At 36.9% G+C, this 19,007-nt stretch overlaps 1 protein-coding gene across 12 annotated transcripts in view; it reads left to right on the top strand.

Annotated features, from left to right (window-relative positions):
* The window catches only part of LOC148222000 (uncharacterized), a 317,722-nt gene that overhangs the window by 147,115 nt on the left and 151,600 nt on the right, over window positions 1-19,007 (top strand). For 5 of the 12 annotated variants that reach the window (XR_015807023.1, XR_015807021.1, XR_015807019.1 and 2 more), the window contains exons 2-3: window positions 12,202-12,321; window positions 13,564-13,674. Coding sequence is in view for 2 of the 12 variants with exons in the window: in XM_088173827.1 (XP_088029953.1) it covers window positions 13,564-13,674 (111 nt within the window). In the remaining 10 variants the exon portion in view is untranslated. Of the gene's footprint in view, window positions 1-12,201; window positions 12,322-13,563; window positions 13,675-17,624; window positions 17,775-19,007 lie in introns of all 12 variants that reach the window. The other 7 variants (XR_015807020.1, XR_015807018.1, XR_015807024.1 and 4 more) reach the window with 2 other exon arrangements.

Genomic DNA, 19,007 nt, shown 5'->3' with positions numbered 1-19,007 from the left:
TCCTTTTGGAAAAAAGCTGTGTTTGTGGAGAACTTCCTGATTTTTTAAAGTTCAAATAAAGCGTTAGCAAACATGATTTTAGCAAACATAATTTTTTGTGCTCTCAACAGGAAGAGTGATGAAATGGCCTTGTTTAGGCTATGGCTAAGCTGGAGAGCTGCCTGCTCTCCAGAAATTAGAGCATTTCTGTGTTCAGTGTTTAAGCGTGGATGGTATTTGCAGCATTCTTAAATCTGGGAGTCACTGCTAATGGCTTCTTTCTAGTGCATAGGTAGTGATCCTGTGCTCTGGGAGACTGGGAAGTGGGGCTCAGTGCAGAGCCAAGAAGCACCCACCAATCTGTGAATTAAGTCAGTGTTTCTGTTCTGTTCCCAGTGAGCCTGTGGTCTTGTCTCATGAATGCCTCCTGGATTTGTGGTGAAAAAAGAATTCTAAGTTTTACTGTAGAAGTATTTGAATGATGGCTGGGTACATGCATTTGGAAACTGATGAATAATGCAGCATTGGCTAGGATTTCATGGTTTATTTTGTCAGCTGCCATCCTGTGGTTTAATATTTTGATGAGTGATTTTTATTTTGGTTTCTATATAGATCCTTATGTCTCTTTAACTGCACTGCTGCCAAAACAAGGAGGTAACAAAGAAATGGATGAGGAACTGTTCTAATTTAATCTTAGGTAACTCTTGGTGTCACTTCATCATTTTATAACAGTGCTAATGAATCACTCTACACTGGGAGTATGTAGATAATAAAATAGAATGCAAGAGCAGAGAACAAAAATATGCAGATTAAAATGTTGTTACCATATGCCACTATTTTTGTTGTTGGCAGTTAGCTTTTCTCAGGAAATAGAGCAGAACTTAATGAAAGGAATCATTCTCCCAGTTGCTCTTGTTCCTCAAAGAGGGACCTTGGCAGCACCAGGCAAAATTGTCTCTCTGAGACTTTGAGCTGCTCTTATGTGAAATGCATTTGAAAGTATTGAATGAGATCTAGTGTATATTGTAGCATGGAAATGTAATTTTAGCACAGATGTCACAGGGAATTATACTGTCCCTGAACAGCGATGTTTTGATCACTCCCTTTTGGACAATATCTTGTACCTTATTACTGCTGCCCGCTGTCCTGATACTCAGATAACCACAGATCTCTTGTTTTCAGGCAGTTACCCCAAGTGGTGCATGTAGCAAGCTCATGCTTCTTTTTGCCATAGTACTCTACAGTATTCAAAATTTTGTACAATGTCTGTCTTCAGCTGCTGAATGCAGCACAGTGCCACTTGGGTCACTAGAGTTACAGTTTTCATTTTCAACACTATTTAAAACTTTGATACAGAAAGGAGTTAATGAAAGAGATTATTAGACCTTTTATTTCTCAATAAACCTGAGTCACAGTAAAAGGAATGCTTTGAATTATAACATTTTTATCCTTATCTGTTAACAGTGTCACTAATAGTGTTTTAAATCCTGTTTTTTATGAGTGGAGTATTATGAAGAAAAATAACTTCTTAAGTAAAGAAATCTACTTTGTTATTTATGATCTTTTTCCTCACACTTCTCATTTGTTGTTTTCTTTTTTTGATTGGCTTTTTTATATGTTCTGAATGTACTAGCTTAGTTCAGCAATTCTTTATAGCAAGACAGGTTACTAGGGGAAGATGCTGAATGTGGGTGCATTTGTCATGGAAAAAAGCCCACTCATCTCAAAATGGAGCTGTTTTGACTAGTCTGGAAAACTTAAATAGGTAAAAGCAAATATGGATACCACTTCTTCAATGTTCTGACAAAAACAGAAACTTTTAATATCTCATGGTTTGTTTGGGTTTTTTTTCCCCACTAATTGACATCTTAGGTTTTCTTAGTATTAACAAAATAGGAGACTTAGTGGAAAAGAAGATGAGGGCTGTTGGATTTTTTTTCAAGCCTTAGCTAGTTTAAAGTAGCTGCACTGATAATTCCTAGCTTTCTGTCTGAAGGTGCATAAGATTGAATCAAATATTTACTAGCGTGCTCACAAGTCAAGTTGGATCCTCAGCTGTTCAGAGCTTCATTAATGAGAAAAAAGAGGATATGAGCTGCATTGTGTTACAGCTGTGCAGAATTCAACTGTTCTTCTTGGGTAATGTCTCTAGGTGGTTACAATGGGTCTAAGTGTCTGCTGAAACATGTCACTGAACCGATATGCTGTGGAATATTCCATTAAAGCAGTATGTGAACTTGCAGGAACTTCCTTGAACATAGCTATGTAGTTTTCTACTGCTGATTACATGAAATGAATAAAAATCGAATTCTTTTGTACTCTTCCAACCCTACGTGAATTGTTGAAGATGGATTGATGAAGATAAAATATATTTTTTATTTGTAAGACGTTTACATTAGTTTTTTAAAACTAGATATAATCTTCGTAATAATGTATTAGAAACTACAAACTGGGAGCAAGAACTACACAGCTCAGGAGGCATTTTTTTTTCTTTAGGATTAATTTATATCTGTATGACATAATCAATTTGTTTGGTTTCAGTCAAAATTCTGATTAAATCAGTGGAAATAGATGTATATGTGATGTCTAAAGGAGATAATAAAAATACACAGTCAGAGTCTATATCATTACATAAATATTATGGTGTAGGTTTTAAGTGATTCTTATACTGAAAGATGCCTAGATGTGCAGAACTGCTAAGGCAATTACGGCATTCCAGAAAATCAGTCATCTTTCTGTGTTATTTATTTGTATGGAAAGCTTGCTTGTTTATTACCTCTTTATTTCTGGTCCATTTCTGTGGCTTTTGTTTGAGTTAGTATGAATGTACAAATACACATGCAAAATTTCAGCTCCTTCCCCAATTACTATTGGTAAACTTTTTAAGATTTCAAAAACCCCTTTATGGTGTTTATGTGTACTTGGCTGAAAACACATCTATTTGTACTGTGTTTCAGTTAAGAATTACCTGTGGTTAAGCTTCTTCCAAATATGTTGTTGTATAAAATGACATAATCTCCTAGAGAAACAGAAAGATATGATGATAAATTGTTCTACTGTCATCACCATCTGGATAGAAAGATTATTATTTTTCTCATTTCTCTGAAAAACCTACAAAGAACAAATGCATCCTTTGAACAAACCTGAAATAAGTGACATCCATAGCTAGCACACGCAATAACGAGAGTGTAGATGCCATTTTCTGTGCTTTCCTTGTTAACTTAGTTCTGTTCTGTAGAAGATAAAATAGGAGATTTCATGGGAATTAAGACAGTTCAGGCATGCTAATGTGTGTAGGACTGGACAAATAAAACAAAGGAAAAAAGATAATTAATAGTCGCAGTTCACCCAGATCTGAAGAACAGGAACACACATAAAAGGTATAAATTTTTTTCCTGTGTGGTCCAGCCCCAGGGTCTAATACCTGTCTATGACAGTTTTTTGGGTCCAATACCGTGTTTATGACAGTGACCAAATACCTGCGGTATAGGATGGGAACAGAGCAATCTGTAGCTCAGAGAAAGGTGGGGTGACTGTATAATTTGAAGTTTGATGTGTTTGCCTCCATTAATTCACTGTCTTCTCTTGGCCTGTGTGAATTCTTGGAGTGCTGTTGCAGGAGATTTCAAGCACTGAGTGCCTGTGTACAAAGCACCCCCCACCTTTCTGTCCTGTGCCATCTGCTTTGTGCTGACCTCACTCCGTGGCACCCAGTGACATATTAGAATGATTCTTATTCAGGGTAATCATGGCTTACACATCTCTATGTGGTTCTCCCTATTTGTTTGAGCTGAGTGTCCTTTGCCCTTTTCCATGTCACACCCTGGAGTTATGTAGTGGTACAAGATGTCTTGTTTTTGTATTTCTTCCTAATCTTTCCCTGTCCACTGAGTTTTTTGGGCAGTCAGCTAATGCTTTTGTCAACGGATGTCTTTGTGATTAAAAATTCAAAACTCTTGTTCATGCAAGAATATGGATAGTCTGGATCATTAAGCATGTGAAGTTTGGTTGGTTTTTTAAAAATCTCTTTTAATTGCTATTGAATTAAATCAGTATTCCCCAAATTGAATGGTTTTTTGGCAATTATTAAGTGACCTCCCTGCCGTTGTTTTGGCCCACAAGCTTTTTTTTCATTCTTGCTTCCTCTATCCCGTTGAGGAGGATCAGTGATGAGTGGCAGCTGGCCAGAGTCACCCTCCTATTAGTCAAAGTGCAGAAACGGTGTGGTATTAATTTAGATTGTGAAACTTCACCAGTGACTTCTTTGTACTGCAAAAACTGTTTAATTCTATTTCCAATCTGTGTATACATATCCCAAGGTAAATACCTTGTGTCTTATCTCAGGGCTACTTAATATTCTGCAGAGCTGCGGTGCAGAAACTTGCATCTCCTTCCTTCATTCTTTCCTGTTTGTTGATTTTTTGGTAAGAACTTTAAGTTTTGTGAGATAGGGTTTTTCCTTCTCATTGCATAAAGGCATATGGCTGTGTCTCCAGTGTACTCTTGGTCTGTGTATCTGTGCCTCCTGAATGGTTATCTGGATTGTGTCAAGCTGTGCAGCTGATGAGTTTTCCCAACTTTTCTTCCTTCAAAGCACTAGTTTTGCTTCCTCCTCTTTTCCTGGCAATTGATTATCAGAGGAGACCAATTTTCTTTGGTGTTTTTGGGTTCTATCGAATGCTAATGAATTCCAGAATTATTAGAGAGGGAGGAGAGGAGTATGAAAAACAAGAGCAGCATCATGTAACACCGTTTTTTTTCCTTCCTTAGATGAGCTTTTCCTATAATGAATAGAGTTTGGAAATAGACAGTTCTGTAGATTTTGAATAAACCAGTGCAATGAACAGCTCTGATGTAACACATTGCGAAAGATGATGACCACTTCTGTTTATTGAGTTTGGTGACAATTATGTATTTCTTCAGAAAAAGATACTTTTATAATAGGAAGTATCTATGATCTATTAATTATGTAAGATGAAACAAAAAAGGGTCGCAAACAGAATGATGGTACCTATATTTTAAAAAGTCAAGAAAGAAACCCCTCCCAGAATGTATGAAAAGGGCAGTCTTCTGGAGAGCTGATGGCTATTAACTGAGAGTTACATGGGTGAGTATATTGGTGATGGAGAGACAGGGACATCTGAGTTTAGATCAGAAGCCGATTTTATTGAGTATACAAGGCATTTATATAGGGTTTTATCTGTATGGCACTTATATGGAGTTCTATGTTTGGTAACAATTTCCCATTGGTTACACATTCTTCATGACATCACATCACCTAGTAACATTATCTTATGAGAGTGTTTCACAACATGTTTCTTGGTCACTTCTTGCCCAGGGCACATTTATCTGTGTTTGTCTCTCCCATGGTTTCTGCTCAATCAGGCCTAAGATATCAGGCTCCTTTATCAGTTCCATTGTACTCTCTGTTTTATTCCCTATATGAGTATATGATTGTTGTCTTGCCTGGTGAACTTGACTAGCATGTCCAAACAAATGAGTTAAAGGCAGTTAAAATTCACTGCATTTAATCTTCCTAAAAAGTGGCAACTAACCCAGAGATTTCCTTAAGTAGGGGGGAAACAGGCAGAAAATCTATATGCAGATGAGAAAGTTTTTTGTAATTTGTTTTTCCACGTACGAAAAACAGATTGTAGATACTTATTAAAAAAAACACAAACAAAACCAAAACAACTAACAATCAAACAACTAAAAGTAAGTTTAAAATCCTTCCATAAGGATTAATGACTGGTTGCCTACAGTTTTGTGTCTTGCAACCTCCCTTAAAATCTCTCATTTCTCACTAATCTCCTAAATGCTTTTTTTGTGCTCTTGGATGTCAACAAGAAACACATGCCATGGTAGCTTTGGAACTACTCATGGTTGACTGATCATCTGATCATTGCCCTTTAGCTGATGAGTGAAATGAGCAGAGCACCTAAAATTTGAATTCTCTCTGCTCTCCTCTGTCAGGGTACTAATTGGATGCAGTTCTCTCATCGGTCATTAGGGTTCACAATGTTGAAAGTTAAATCTGCGAAACCTTAACCTCATCAAATTTGGTTGAAATGGTCCAGTGAATTGAAAAGTGATTGCAGGGAGAATGAAAGACTGACAAATGAAGATGGACAAACAGGAAGTGTGATATATACTGTTTGCTTTTTTTGGAAAATGAGACGAAGCAAAGCTAAAGAATAGGTATTTTCTAATCTGTTACATCATCCCTGAAACAGCTTAACTGTAATGGAAGTAATTATCTTAAAATTGGATGTTGGCTTGAAATATTCAAATCCTTGTATCTTTAACTATACAGTTACCATTTTTCTTTTGGACCACTTTTTGAGTCTCATTAAATTTAATTTAGAACAGTGTTCTTGAGCAGCATAGACCTGAAACAGTTAAAGTTTATCTTACTGCTGTATTTCTTTGCCTTAAGCAATAATATTTGTTTTGGGAGTACAATCTGTCTGCATCTCTCCTGCTGAGTATATTGAAGCTGCATGGAAGTTGCTTGGAAAACACTGCAGATCTTCAACTCTTGCATGTTTAATCCAAATGTAATATCTAATATATAAAAGCACACACATTGTGTAAAACACAATTTGGGTTTTTGAAAGTTACCTGAGCTGAGATCTTGAGAATTCAGAGAAATCCTATCTGACCAACAAACTTTTTCCATACAATTGGAAAATATCATCAAAATCTAGTGGATGAGAAGGAAATACAGTTTATGGGAGCTTAATCTGAATGTTATTTTTAGATGAGTAAATGTTTACTTTGGTGACAAATGGAGGTTGAAAATGCATATCACTAATGCTTGGAAGAAACAACATAGGCACGGTGGTGGGATTGTACAGCTGGAAATTATAGTCTCCCACAAATTTCCTAATGGGTAAATATGGGGAATTCTGAGACAAACATTTGGTATATGTGTTGTTTCTGACAATTTCATGGTATAAATAACGATGAACTCACTGATATCAGTAGACTTACACCAGGAAAGTTTCGGAGTGAACTGGGTGATTTTTTTTTCTGTGCCCAAATTTTTCAACGGATTTTCATCACTAGACACTCTTTCTGCATGAAGTGCAGCTAGGCATTATTGAAACATTATGGAACCTCTTTTGCATATGTGTTATTCCTACAGATAAAAAAATATATATTTAAATAAGTAGGAGTATACATTGTAAGTATCTTGCACTTGATTTCCATTGGAGAGCCTCAAAGAGCTTTCAAGGTATTAAATTCCAAACATATGCAAGATCCTAAGCATTCAAGCAATAAATACAGCTAAGTTGAATTTATTTCTCTGGTTAAATAAAGTTGAGCAGAAGCTAGAACAAAATAAGCTCCAGTGGTCCAGTCAAATCTAAATTACCTCGTGATTCTAATACTAAACTTCAATGAAATCTACTCTCTGTTTATCTCTAAGTTTATTGATAGAAGCAAAATGTCACTACATTGAGAGAAAGGTTTGTGGCGTTTGAAATGATGAAATGCAGGATAACTAGGTGTACCCAAAACCTTGGAAATCATTAGGAAGGTCATGATCAAGGCATCTGGGACTGCCTACGAGAAAAAGCAAAAGCTGACCTTCTGTATTATAGTGGCTCAAGTGATTTTTTAATATTGCAAAATGAAAATAGTTCTGCAGACAGAAGTTTTCTTACATGTCCATGGATTACCGTAGGTCAGAATAAGCCAGTGCTTTGGCAGAGGGCTGAGTGATGCAGTGCCAGGACTTAAACAAACCAGTTCTCCTGGTTTGGTCATAAATGCCAAAGGGATAACAATTTCAAATGGTGAAACTTTTAAAGGTCAAATATCTGCAAAAACCAAAGCGCATACCATTGGTTAAATTGCTGCAGTGAGCACAGATCAGTGAAACTGAAGTGATGGTAACTGGAGTGCTGAAGAATGTTTACTGTAGCATTCACTCTGCCAATACCAAAGTGTTTTATTTACATCCTCTGCATATAGAATATTTTTTAAGTACATAAAGAAGAATGAATAAATTTTGCAGTTTGAGAGTATGAAAGTTAGGAAGGTAGAAGACTGTAGAGAATGTTTTTTAACATTTTCAAATAGCTGTTAGTGATAAATAGCAGGTGGACTTGAACTCCAGATACAATGCTGGAAGGAGGCAGGTGAATATATTACCAGGGAATATTGGTGTAAGGACATATGAAAGTGACACTGGGTGACGCTGCCCACCGTTTACCCACTCCAGCTGGGCACCCAGCTAGCTCCTGGGTGGGCTTCGCCAAGAGTGGCCTTCCTCCAGAATCTCCAAGAATCTGGGGTAGAGGTACAGCTCTGAGAGAGCTGTAACTTCGGCAGGACGTCCAGAGGTGGATAAAGAGCTGCAGGAGAGGCCTTTCTGGGTTTGAAGGAAGGGTTTATTGGGAAGGAAAAAGGTACAGGATCTGAATCGGGTGAGGGGAACCACAAAAAGGCAGCGAGAGCTGCTCTGCAACGCCTTAAATATGGGACCTCCCCCGTGGGAAGGTACATTCCGAGAACCAATCATCACAACTTGGCGTAACATAAGGCAGGATAACAAAGGCAATGAACCAATAAGGGAAAACATAGGCATGGTAACTTATACATTTACAAATCATATTTCAGAACAAGGATGATCAACATAGAAGCTTCTAGAAGAACAGGTGGGGCAAAGAGAGACTGACACCATGGTGGGGTGGATTTAGGGGAATGGACAGGGACAGTTCCAGAAGAAGGGGAGCGGATTAGGGTGATGGATCAGGGAAAGGCAGGAAAGGGATAAACCATTTAACCTGTAAATCAGGGGAGAACAACTGGGAGTCAACCATTCACTTACAGAGAAACTTAAATTAAATAATGCACTGCAACAACTGGGGACTTCCAAACTCTAAGAGTTACAGTATTGGTTTGCAGTTGAGAGAAGAAAACTGAATGCAACAGGAGTAAGAGATCCATGATATGGGAAAGAAGACGATTAGGCTGGAGCTCATAATCAGTTGTCAACCCAGTATAAGTATGGTAAGGCAGATACCAACTGAACTGTTGACGTAGTATTTAACTATTAAGTAGTAATAAATTGCTGATGTGTCATTAACATATGTAGGGAATTGCTGAATTAACGTTTAGAAGGCCATAAGGTAAACAATGCAATAATATTGTAATTAAGGCAGAGTGAAAGTGAAGGGTCTGGTTCTCTCTGGGTTGGTTTTAGGGGAGCAGATCCCCCTAGTAGGATAACTGCAGGACAAGAACTGAGTAACTGGTCATGTTTGAGTTGGGTTTGGACCTGGCTCAGCTGGGATGAAGAACAAATCTGTCTATGCAATTAGTACAAGAGGGCACAATTCACAGAAACCCTAGGATATACGAAGTTAACATTTAGAAGCGTGACCTGCAAAAGATGCTGCAACACTGATGGTCCTCTCACCTAAGCATGGCCTGTTGTGGATGGGAACAACACTGTGGGCAACCCAGATGTGCCAGGCAATACCCTGCTGAACCGCTGTGCTGTGAATTGCATGGACCAAGAGAGGAGTCTACAACTTTGTGAGCTGGGGGAAATCAGGGATTCAGGAGCATTTGTCATGATTATAATGCTTTGACAGCCACTAACATTATACCTGTGTGCTGTCAAGTTTATCATACGAAGATGGGTTAGACAAATATAACTGATATATCTCAGTGCTACTGCTCAGTGTGAGTAACCACAGTTATCCAGTGCAGGGTGTATGGAAGCTTTGCTACATGAGGCAGACACAGCCTCTGTCCTTACAGAGTAGTGCTGCTCACATTTCTGCTTTCCCACTAATAGCACAGAAAGTGATTAGGAGGGATTCAGGAGAAGCAATTGAAAAAATAACTGACTTGTGAAAGATTTAATGAACTGAATTTATTTGCATATCCAAGTGAAAATTAATTTTAGTTAAGGATAACACATACAAGGGAATAATATTCTAGTAGTTGATGGCTTTTCAATCTAGTTGAAAAAATGATCATAAAATTTTCTGGCAATCAATGTGACAACAGACATACTGGGAATGAAATCCAGGAACAGGTTCTTACCTCTATCTGCAGTTAACTTAGCCATGGGAACAACCTACTTAAGGATACGGTGAATAATTTGCCATTATCCGAAATCAGGGGAAAAATCTAATTTAATCCTGCATTTTTAAAACGGATCCTGACAAATATTGGGGTCAAGGCCATGCAGAAAGTGAATAAAAACCATTTCAAAATAAAATATAGTTGTCATACATATGGGTTACGGCTTGCCTCTGAAGCATTTTTTTTATTTTCCTCTGGGGTCAACTCAGTCAATAATTATTGTTGCTAAATCTGATATGTATTCTACATTGCTAGGGCAAATGGAAAGATTTTGTAGAATAGTGATGAATGCTGTACTTGTCAGATTTTTCTTTTTCTAGTAAGTGGTAGGTGTTTATATTTTGTCATATCTGGTTTTGGGACTGCACGTAGATTGCTCCTCAATTCAAGAAAAGAGGGTCCTGTCCACCATTTTATAATGTCACTAGATAATGTAGACAAGAACAAGTCTGCTGAGATGAGATTAGATACTGTTCTGTGCTTTCCAAAAAGGACAGTGCTTGCTTCTAATTTTATCTTTGTCTAGACTGTGCTTCCAATGGCAACAGCTCAGCACAGAGCACTCTGCAGCAGGAGCTGGGATGAAATCACTTTCAGAAATGGAGCTACCAAACACAGTGCATTTTTATGGTCCACAAAGAGAGGAAAAGTCGGGCAGGTGTTTTCTTGGGATCCTCACTGAAACTGACAATTGCAAGTTTACTGTCCAAGAAGGACGAAAATGTCCCAGATTGTAAAAATTCAGACTTTTAAAATGCCCTTCTTTCCCCCAGCAGTTCACCTTGACTTGTTTTGTAATTTGCACTTGTGTTAGGTGAAAATAAAAATTTTGGAGGCACTTGTGCAAAATATCACTAAAGAAAGGCTTAGTTGCTTCATAGTTTCCCTTTTGATTTTTCTCTTGGCTAGAACGCAGGCAAACTCTGATTTCATGGGACAAGCCCAATTTCTTGTTTCATTCACATTGCCAGGTTTTATGAAAAAAGAAAAATAGATAATCTGTCTCATTGCAGATGGCACAAACCCAGTAACCAGTACAACTGGTGAGAGAAATCACCAGAGATGCTCATGATGGCATCTACTGCTTGAGCAATGGGAATATCTGAACAGAGCATATGTTTTCAGTACATCCTGGCATGTCAGGCAGGACAACTGATGCTGTATTCCAATAATATCTAAAAAGCAGATCACTATCTTCTTGACAAAAACTTCTAAAATTCTAAAGCATGGAAGGAAGGAAATGCCAGACATAGCGAAGTCTGGTGCACAGAACCTGAGACCAGTGTTCTCTCTAGGTTTTCAAGAACAACTTTTTTACAAGATTCATTATGAATGACAATTTAAGCAGAAAAAAAAATTTTAAGAAAAATTTTCTGCAGGAGAAGAGATGAAAGTTTTGTTAATATGGGTACAATAAAGACCTGGAAGCTGAGGGATAAGAGGATTGTCCTGGCTGGATGAAACTAGGACATATCATGAAATTATATTCATATTTTCTGGACGTCCTATCAGAAAGGAGTTTCCTGATTTTTAGTCTTTTAAAGGTTTAATTAATTTACATTATATGTGTATGTGGCCTTCCTTTTTTTTACTTTCAAGAGTATAAACTTACATTTCTGTTGATGCCAAATAGATTGTTAATTTGTATGTACAACCTGGACAAAAGAGTAGTTCAATAGCTACAAAAGGCTCATAGAGAAGTAGAACAAATTAAACTTCACTCCCATTACCTAAAACCAGGTGATGTTGCTAAAGTTAATTGTGCTTTTGGGCAAGTTTGACCCACTGATGCAGTAAGACAAAACCTGGATATCCAGTATGAAAGAGTGTGTGCCCTTTGTATGCTGTACAAATGTTTCCCCCCTCATTTTACTACTACATTAATGAAGCACAAGAAGTAAAATGAACAGTTCTATTTCTGGGATATGAGTTTGATAACTTTTCCCGTATCTTCATACACACTGTAGATCATGTGTATGGATTGTAAGAGCTATTGTAGGATGCTTCTTTTTTTTAGGTAATATTTTTTTATTAATAGAAGTTTCTTTAGCTAATCCTTTTTTACCAAAAGAAAGCAACCTTTGATCACAACTCATTTAATCTTTCATCTTTCAGATGTTCTGAAATACACAAAGTCTATATGGAGTATTTGAAGATTTGCTGTGGTGAAAGGTCAAGAAAAAGAATTTTTCTCCTAGCTATTGACAAACACATGGAGATGAAATATTTTCCAAGGTATTTTGTGTCACACTTTAAGTCACATTGTGTGATATAATAATCAATAAAAACCACGATGATAATAATTTCATCCTGCCTGTATCATTGTTTATGGACAGTACTGATAAATCTCCCTTTGGCGGCTACAGGGTAGGTTAGCCATTGTCATGAAACAATGACGTATTCTGCAAGCATTTTCTTTTTCAGTCTAAAATTATAATGAAGAAAGTGCTTCTTAATTCAAAGTAGAAAGGGAAATATATAATGCATTTGTTCCAACTGATAAGAGTGCAGAAATATGTAAGTTGCAAAGTTTGCTCTAAGCAAAAATATCACAGGTATTTTTTTTCACCTGTGAGAGAGCTAATGTTAAGTATTCACTGTGCTTGAGAAACTTTGCTTGTCTGACATATGTGATGAGATCAGAGATGTGTACTAATTGTGGAATAAATCATAAAAAGCCTTACTGAAGTGTAGGGAACTCCAATGAGTGTTGAAAAGGAGTGATGGTTTTAGAAGTCCTGGTAAGTGAATGTAGTGGCAAAGTATTCACATTTGTGGAGACACTGAGGTAGTCTGCAAAAACTTGTGTTCAGCAGAAAATGATCTCAAAAAATACCCCCCCAGTCTTTATGGTGTCATGACTTCATTCTGAGACTTGCATGCATTTTGCATGCTGGAAATCAAAGTAAGTTAACTAAACTGGAATGATTTTTTATTTATTTCTTTGAAACTGCAGGAAAATATACAGTGCTCTAAACTGCAAGGGTTAATATGACACTGTTAGTTTGACATTGGCTCTTAAAGCCATAAAAATCTGGTTGTTGTCCTTTAAGTACAACAAAGTACATACATTAGGAATTGACTTGATGTTGTTTCCTTATTGAAAATCATGTAATGCAAAATTACTGATGAAGAGTCCACTGAGAAAACCTGTACTTTTTCTTTATGATATCCTGAGCTTTCTAATAGAATTGAATTTAAACTTTTACTTTAGGATGTCATTTCTATAAAGCAATTTAGGTTTACAAACCATTCAAGGCAGTTGTCATAGAATCTTACAATAATTCGGGTTGGAAGGGAGCTTTGAAAGCCATCTCTAAATTGGAAAAGAATAAGCAATGATATAAATCAAGTGGAAAATGATGTTTGAAATGTACAATTTTAATGCAAAAAGCTTTATAAATATTTTACTCATATATATATATTGATACCTGCATCATAGGAAATTAGATTATTTTATTGTGCTTTATTTTGTAGATATTTCTGAAAACCAAGCTGAAAACTAAGCTCATGGTGCTGGCTGCATCCATTGTGCTAAGGATTGAAATAACCTCTGGAAACCCACTTGGAGTTTCTTGGCCAGTCAAGGTAGGAACTGAAGTGATTTTTTTTTTTTTTTTTTAATCTTTTTTGTATGTTTAGCTGTTGCTAAAGAATAAAAACCTGATAAGAGCCACAGACCTCCATAGGAGAAGGGTGGTATAGCATCACTCAGTAGTGTTTTACAGAGATTGTGAATGGGTTTAACTAAAATTTGGTCTATGTTGCTTCAGCAGCAGTTTACCCTTTTAAATGTAGATAGGTCGGGAAAGTCAGGCAATGACCCAGCTCTAACACAGGGATTTTGTTTGTATTTATGACTTAAGCTGAGAGGAAAATCTCTGTTTTATTTAGGGCTGAAATGGAACTTGAACCTCCATCAGTGCACTCTTACAGTAGGCAGCATGGATTCACTGAAATAGCAAGCTTTTTTTTAGACTTTTATGCAGTTCTATATAAAATAACTGTGCCTGCCTGAAGCCCATTAAATAGCCAAACCATTAAAATATTCCTACCTTTAACCAGACGAAACTTTTCATGACAAATTTATTGTAACAGTCAGTGAATGACTACATGGGAGTTAGTCTAAAACACCAAGGGTTTTTTTAAAATATAGAATGCAATTTTGTGAGAAAATGGTAGGCAGGCTACTGGAAGAGATGATTTTATGAAGTATAAAGCATAAGGTAACTTTTCAATAAATCTGGTTTTTGATATTTCTGTATTACTGTATTTCCAAAACAGCATCAGAAGTAGCTATTTGAAACTAGAAATTAGGAAGTTATAATTACTTCAATTCATTAAAAATGAAAGAAACACCATATTATGTTACATTGCTGTAACATAGGTTGCTGTAAACCTATTGCATTTTACCCTTATCTTTTCTATCTCATATTGCAAAATATGCATTAGAAATAGCTGTTTAACGATAGCAAAAATCAATCATTGTGATGTATGAAGTCACACAGCTTCAGCCCTCCTCATTTTCTTCTTGTAGACTTTATTTACATAATAAAAGATCTATGTTTTTACATGGACCTGTGAATAGAGATGTTGGAAAAAAAGACAGCTATGCAATAAAAATTTTATGAAGATCTCAAACAATATCACAGGAGAAAAATTCTTCTTTTTAGGTTTAATACACAACTTGGAGATTTGTCTGTAAATACAGATACCAAATCAGGGCCATGAAATATGTACATGTAGAAATTGAGAAAAAAAATTAAAATGTGGGAAAAACTCTAATACAGAATCTCAGTAAGTTGTACTCTCCAATAACAAAAAGCCAGTTCTGATATAAAGTGAATAACTTCTCCTCTTGCTGAGCTTGGAGGTCATTCCCATTACATGACACGTTTTGGCAGTGCTGACCTGAAGTCTCAGTTGCACGTAGAAGCACAAAGCTGGAATTCCCAGTGTCTGCAGAAGGCACAGCTCAGCAGAGAACATAGAAGGCTGCACTTCAAGTCCTCTAGCCCCTCAGAGCAGTGAAATAACAGGCCAGAATTCAGTCCTGAAGACTGCTGGGAGCTTGAGTGCAAGAAGAATATTGCTTCTTGTCTATAGGCTGAGATTCAGTCTCCTCCAGCTTCAGACTTCTGCAATAGAGATATCCGTATCTTAGCTAAATTTCTTTTGAACTTGATGAAGAGAAAGAGGCTCTTCTAGAGAGTGATTCATCAGAACTATTTTGTGGGTTTTTTAAGGAAAAGATTAGGTGATTTTTGTAACATTCTGAGCTAGGTGAAATGATAGATTTTGCTCCCTAGGAAGTACAGATATTTCATGCTGTTTCATGTGGGAATTGTTTGATGAACAAGTTGAGTTAAAGCAACCTGCTGCTCTCTTGTTGTTTGAACTAGAACTTCCCAAGTGGGCTAACTGTTGGAATCTGTAGTGGTAGCTTTAATGAATAGCTCATATTGGAGTATTTTGTGGTTAAAATTTATGAGCATGAAATACTATGATACTGTATTTCTTTCTATGGATGGACTGGAACAGTCCAAGGTAATATTTTCAGGTATTTTTTTCTTCAAATTTTTAAAATATAATAGGATTGGACAAAAAGTAGTAGCGGGAATATATCCACAATATCCCTAAAGGAATACCTGGAAACATTTTGTGAACTTCAAAACACACTGGCATATGAAATAAAAAGTTACATGAACGATGAAAGATGATTCTGTACTGTCCTGCTCTGGCAGTGGTAACTCCTGCAGCACTACAGCTTCCCTTCAGGTTCAGGATACATGGACCAAAGTGAAGCTGCTGCAGGAATGAATATCAGGGGGTGCCTGATTGTCCTTCCCAGCCACGGCCTGGCACAGCATCCCCTGCTCTGGGTCCAAGCCTGCGGAAGAGGGATCACTGCTCAGTCCAGCTGCCCCGCTGTGCTATTCCTGCTAAGCCTGCATCCATTCCTGCAGTGGAGAAGCCATTGAAATTTTATGAAAGATACTCAAACCCCCCAGTTTGCTCTTACAAATATCGGCTCTTGTTTTTTGTTCACCCTCAACTTTCCCCCCACCTTTGTTTACATGCTATCTCATTGTTCATGTTTGTCTATTTTGGATATGGCTCAAGGCCAGAATTGAGGCTTACTTTTGTTCTCTGCAGTATGTTGTATAAATATATGCTATATAAGCATCAGTTAGGATAAAACTGATCTCCTTAGAATTTTTCTTTTTTTCCAGGTGAGTATATTCAGAAAGAATCACCAAATACTTGTGTCTCTATCAGACTAATTTCTGATTCTTTTTCGAGGCGTGAGAGCTAGATTGATATTTCTTGGTGAAGAGAACACCAAATGCAAAGTAGAGAGGAGTTTAATTAGCTAGTGTGGAGAAACTGCAGGAGGAGAAAATATATCTTGTGGTAGATAGAAAGTGAGCAAGATCGATTTGTTTGTACTGGCAGTATCACCCGCAGAGTATCACTGCTAACAGGGATAAGGGTCTCACTCACAGATCCATAAGAGAGGCCAGAAGACATGTATCACACAAAGAACAGTTTTCACTTAGGACTGAGATGTTTCTGTGACCTTTAACAAAATCTCAAGACATTCTGAGATTTTTATATCACGGGCGATTTTTCTAAGATGGTTAAAAAAAAGAGTAGGAGCAAAAAACCCTTGTTCATGTGAAAATGTATAAAATCACTAAAAAAAGAAGGTGGGAAGTCTAAATAAAAAGGCAAACAATAATGCACTAAATAAATTCAGGAAAAAAGGTAATGATTATCATTTTACAAAGTGATGCTGTGCTGTAAAATTCAGCTGCTTAAGTAATTTTTTGATAAGAGACTTAGTTATGTTTATCAGTATTCTTGAAAAATGTGCCACAGAAACCTTCATCTAATGCAAAATTGCAGTGTTTCTGGTTTTTTTTCCATTTTCTGGTAGTTCTGGAGGAGAGCATTGCTTTACTCACTAGCATTAATATTAAATATCTGAAACATACTAAGCTATGTAGGTGTTTTTAATCAGGTAGGTAATTGGTTAAAATTTGACAAGTTTTTTATTTGGGGAACATACTGAGCTGTTCTCCATTCCCTATTCAATAGCTAAACTCTATGACTAGTAATGAGTCTCAGTTTAAATATTTGAGGAAAGGGAGAAAAATCCAAAACATTTTTAGCATTTTCAGCCAGTTCTCAGCAGCCAGTAGATGTCATTATATCTCTGTTTTAATGCCAGTTTCTACTGTTCTAATTGTATTTTTCAAATAACAAATTGCAGACAGGAATGGGGGAAACATTTATGTTTAATTTTTTTCTGATTAATGCATAGGTCTATATCTTTCAGTAATGGAAGGTGTCAGAGTGTGAAATTGGTACTTCTTGATGCAACTGAGGCTGATAAGCTATTGTCTCTCCTTCACTCATCCATAAGTACTATTTAATTTATTTATATGTTTGTACAAGGGATTTGTCAGCTTTGCACTGTGCATGATTTTTCTTTCTTTTTTTTTCTTTACAAATTCCATTTCCTTTCTGAGCAGGTTTGCTTGATGCTGTCCCTGTAGTTTTTTTCCTATCACTTCTCAAGATGTCAAGGCCAAATATAAGAAGAGTTTTGTTACCCTGGGGGAAACAGAGACTGCTGCCCAGAGTCACACAAAAGAAAGGTCTGAGACCAAATGGGAAGACAGGTTTGGAATTTCTTTTCTGCATATTTCGTTATTATTAATTAAAATCCAAATGCAGAGCCCTGCTGGCAGTTGTAGCAAATGGAAAGACTTCAGTCTCCAATAAGGATTTTTCGGTCTTGCTAAGATAAGCAATTTGTAATTAATAATTTCATTTCTGTCCAAAGATACATAGTGACTGTCTTGAGAACAGTGTGGGCAGAGGGCCAAAACACTGAGACTGTGAGGAGACTGAATTGCATGTGCTACTTTTGTAATGCTCACAATCGCATGTGCTAGTGAGAGTAGGAGGAAACCGGACATGCTATTCCTTCTATGGCTGGAGTAGTTCAGGTGCAAGGACCATCAAGCTGATAGTTTTTAAAATACCAAATTCTTATTTTTGCTTTTTGGCAGCCATGTTTCACCTGCTTTGTCACAGAGGGACCCCATGTGTTTTGTTAGCCACTGAGCTGAGCACAGAATTTGCAATCCGCTCCAGCACAGAATTTGCAATCCATGGTCCTAGAGAAGCCCTTGCTGTGCCAAAGCAAAAATACCCCATTTTCTGCAGAATCAATTACAAACACATGAACACAGGAAAGACAGGCCTGACGTGAACTTTAAGATGGGAGAACCTTAACTGGCTTTACAAAAGTAAGGTTTTAAATGAGACTGGAAGAATAAAAAAAGGATTACAAAATTACATTCTATAAAGCCTTTCTGTGATACCTCTTTATAAAGGGCTTACAATATACATTACCTTTGAACCTACAAAGGTTAGGCTGAATGGCAAACTTAGTATCTTGATTTGGGTCCTACCGATGTCACTACAGTTTCTCTCCTTGCAGTCACTGAAGTGTAATCAGGTGGGCGATAGTGCCATAAACTGGTCTTCAGATACTCAAAAGGAATCTAATCCTCTGTGTGTATGCTGGGTGATACGTGCACTGTTATTGCAAAGAATTTGACATAGCAGCATTGCATTTCCTCTGGGTCTTGGAGCTGTGATCTTAGATAAGATAGATTTTTTTACCATAGAGAGTTACCATCTCAAGCAAATCAGGAATTAAAGCTAATAGGAATAGTTTCACAAAGTGTTTGTGGTACCCAGTGTCTTATTAGCATATTCATATTCATGGCAAAAAATCATAGTAAAGAGCTACTGCAGTTACAAAAGGAAAAAGAGTAAAAAATCCATCATCAGCAAGTGATATAAAAACAAGGAGAAGAGAGACTGAAAGTGTCCTTATAGAT

This window comes from Sturnus vulgaris, chromosome 15, assembly GCF_052056855.1.
Source record: "Sturnus vulgaris isolate bStuVul1 chromosome 15, bStuVul1.hap1, whole genome shotgun sequence".
Taxonomy (NCBI): Eukaryota; Metazoa; Chordata; class Aves; order Passeriformes; family Sturnidae; genus Sturnus; species Sturnus vulgaris.
This window is presented reverse-complemented; position numbering and strand designations above follow the sequence as displayed.